The sequence below is a fragment of the Triticum urartu genome, chromosome 7A (assembly GCF_056163025.1).
Source record: "Triticum urartu cultivar PI428250 chromosome 7A, HENAU_Tu73, whole genome shotgun sequence".
NCBI classification, from domain to species: domain Eukaryota; kingdom Viridiplantae; phylum Streptophyta; class Magnoliopsida; order Poales; family Poaceae; genus Triticum; species Triticum urartu.
Window position 1 is genome coordinate 355,689,592 of NC_141879.1, and position 3,082 is coordinate 355,692,673.

Sequence of the window (3,082 nt, forward strand, 5' to 3'; positions counted from 1 at the left end):
ATACAAGCCAAATTTAGTTTTAAAAGCGGTTTTCCATTCATCACCTTCTTGAATGCGTATTTGGTAATAGCCACTTTTAAGATCAATTTCTAAGAAAATGGTGGCACCGCTAAGCTCATCTAGCATATCATCAAGGCAAGGAATGGGTCCTATAACAAACGGTGATAGCATTGATGGGTCTACAATCGGAGCACATGCGAAAACTACCATCTTTCTTAGGCACAAGGATAACCGGACCGGCACAAGGACTTAAGCTTTCACGTACATGACCGTTGTCGATGAGTTGTTGTACTTTCCCTTGGATCTCCTTAGTTTCTTTGGGGTTGACACGGTATGGAGCCTTGTTAGGAAGAGGTGCGTTGAGGATGAGGTCGATCCTATGTTCAATGCCACGTAGAGGAGGAAGACCGAGAGGTAGCTCGTCGGGAAAGACATCCACAAGTTCGTGCAACAAGTTAGAGAACACTAGAGGAAGAGGATTAGGGTGTTAGTTTTCGCCACCTCATCTTTGCATAGTAGGACATAGTGGATGACACTTGATGGGTTCTCACACACTTCTCCCATCTCTCTTTTTGTGGCTAGGAGGACTAAGTTTTTCTCTCTTGGTGAAGAGTCACTCAATTTGGGCTTGTGGCGCTCACTTTCTTTGTGGTGGTTCACTCTCTCACTAGTATCTCCATGATGTGTGGATGCTTGCTTGTCGGCGATCACTTGGCTTGGTCACATTGGTCGTAGTGGGTACTCCTTTCCCTTCATCTTGAAGCTATAGTGGTTAGTTCTTCCGTTGTGGATAACGCCGCAGTAGAATTGCCAAGGTCTTCCGAAGAGAAGATGGCACACTGACATAGGAACCACGTCGCACTCCAAGGTGTCCTCGTAGGCGCCGATCTTGAAGGAAACTTGCAGCGTATGCTCCACTTGAATAGTGCTGGAGTCGCTCAACCATTGAAACTTAGGGACGAGGATGCTTCTTCTCGTCCAATTATAGCTTGGAACATAGCTCTTCACTTGCCAACTTGTGGCAACTTCCTCTGTCGATGATGACTTTCATGGAGCGCCCATTGATGCCGGCCTTGGTGTGGAAGATATCGCACCCTTGGTCTTCTTCTTGGTGTTGTTGGAGCGTCAAGACCTTGGAGACCACGAGAGAGGGACTTGAATCGTTGTCACAAAAGACTTGATCATCTTCATCTTTGTTCATGCGCCGGTGCATGGCCACATGCTCAAGGGCTTCCATTTCTTCTTCACTCATGGAGTCATATGTTCCATCATCGTTGAAGATCATAGTTCGCTTGTTGGTGCATTCAAAGGACTTGTGTCCTCGGCCACCACATGTGAAGCACTTGATAGAACTTGTCTTGACGGGGACATTTGGTGGCGCCGAAGATGAGGGAGTCTTGGATTTGTAGGTTATTGTCGGAGGACGAGTCGAGGAAGGCGTAACTTGCTCGGAACTTGACTTGTCGCCGGTACTTGGTGATGCTCTAGTTGAGGTAGGAGGTGCCGAGGTTGCGGGAGCTTGATTGTAGGAGCTGTAGGTCTTGGACGAGTACTTGGCGTATTTGAAGTCTTCTTACACTTGTCGCTCGGCCTTCGTTGCTTGATGAACTAGCTCGAGAAGGTTGGAGTATGGTTGGAAGTCGGCAATCCACTTGATGGGTGGTTGATGCCGTTCAAGAAGCGTGCCATAGTTTGCTCGTCATCTTCCTTGACATTGGCTCGTATAATGGCAACATCCATTTCTTGGTAGTATTATTCCATTGTCTTTGTGCCTTGCTTGAGGAGTTGCAACTTCTTGAAAAGATCACGGGTGTAGTGTGTAGGCACGAACCGAGCTCTCATGACATCCTTCATTTGTGTCAAAGTTGTGATTGGTGGTTTGCCTCTTGCTTGTCATCGCTCGATCACTTGTTCCCACCAAATGAGGACGTAGTCTTGAAACTCGAGGGAGGCAATGGCGATCTTATTTTCCTCGTCGTAGTTGTGAAGACGGAATATCTTGTCCACCTTCAATGCCCATGAGAGATATTCTTCGGGATCATTGCTTCCGGAGAACTTGGGCATATTGAACTTGAGCTTGTCGTAGCGGAGTTCTTCATCGTAGTGGCGGTTTTGATGTTGCTCTTGACGAGGAGGAAGGTCCTCAAATGCTCATTCCTCGTGATATCACTCTTGTCGTGGAGGAGGACGAGGCATATGCGCTTGGTTTCTTCTTTCTTGTTGCTCTTCAAGTCGAGCGGCTTCTTCTTGTCATGCTTGACGAAGTGCTTCTTCTTGTTCACGGACTTGGCGGTTGCACTCTTCGATGGCTCTAGTGGCCTCGTTGAGTGTGCATTGTGCTTCGAGTGCTTGAGCTTCACGTCCGAGTGCTTGTGCTTCACGGCGCTCTTGTTCTTGTTAGATTGCATCACCGTCTTGAGGTGGTTGACATTGCACTTGTGGAGGTATTTGCTCTTGCTCCATTGCTTCTTGTGCTTGTTGTCGCGCCCGTTCACGTGCTCGGACTCGGTCTTGTAAGCCATTGCCTTGGAATTTATTTTCTTGAGCTTGGCGATCTTGGGGATCATCACATCGAGGAAAGCGAGCTCGTGGAGGACTTGCATCGTAAGAGGGGTAGTCCAAAGGTTGCCGACTTGAGCGGCAGCTTGAGTGGCATTGTCTTGATGAAGATGTCGAGGAAGACAGACGTCTCATGATCATGTTGCGGAATTCTTCCATTTGAGTGGCAAACTTGGTGTCGATGTAGTTGCGGTTCCTTGCTTCCGATTAACGAAGGTCGGTGGTGAGTTTCTCAATACGTTCACCCAAGGCTTCACTTTCTTGATGGAGAGCTCGTTGTGTGATGAAGAAGTGGTTCTTGGTGATGTAGTCGCGATCATCACCTTGCTCCTCGAAAAGTGGCTTCGCCGAAGGACTTAGCCTATCCATCATAACCAAGTGGGTGAGTAGGAAAATGAGAGAACAATACCGAAGTTACCTTTTCCGAGGATTGTGGGTGCATCAAATGTCGCTCAATGTAATGCCACAATAGGAGAATTGGTACTGGGTTTGTTTCTCACACCTACACAAGTAAAGCTTATGG

General features: G+C 47.7%; 1 protein-coding gene across 1 annotated transcript; it reads right to left on the reverse strand.

Annotated features, from left to right (window-relative positions):
- Positions 1-2,009: 2,009 nt before the first annotated feature.
- Positions 2,010-2,603, reverse strand: LOC147959585 (uncharacterized). Its single transcript, XM_087532759.1, has one exon. The coding sequence runs from the start codon at positions 2,601-2,603 to the stop codon at positions 2,010-2,012; it is 594 nt and encodes a 197-aa protein (XP_087388885.1).
- Positions 2,604-3,082: the final 479 nt, after the last annotated feature.

What these genes read in the sequence shown, in the direction of transcription:
- LOC147959585 (XM_087532759.1), bottom strand. Translation starts at nt 2,603, where the DNA reads ATGCAAGTCCTCCACGAGCTCGCTTTCCTCGATGTGATGATCCCCAAG.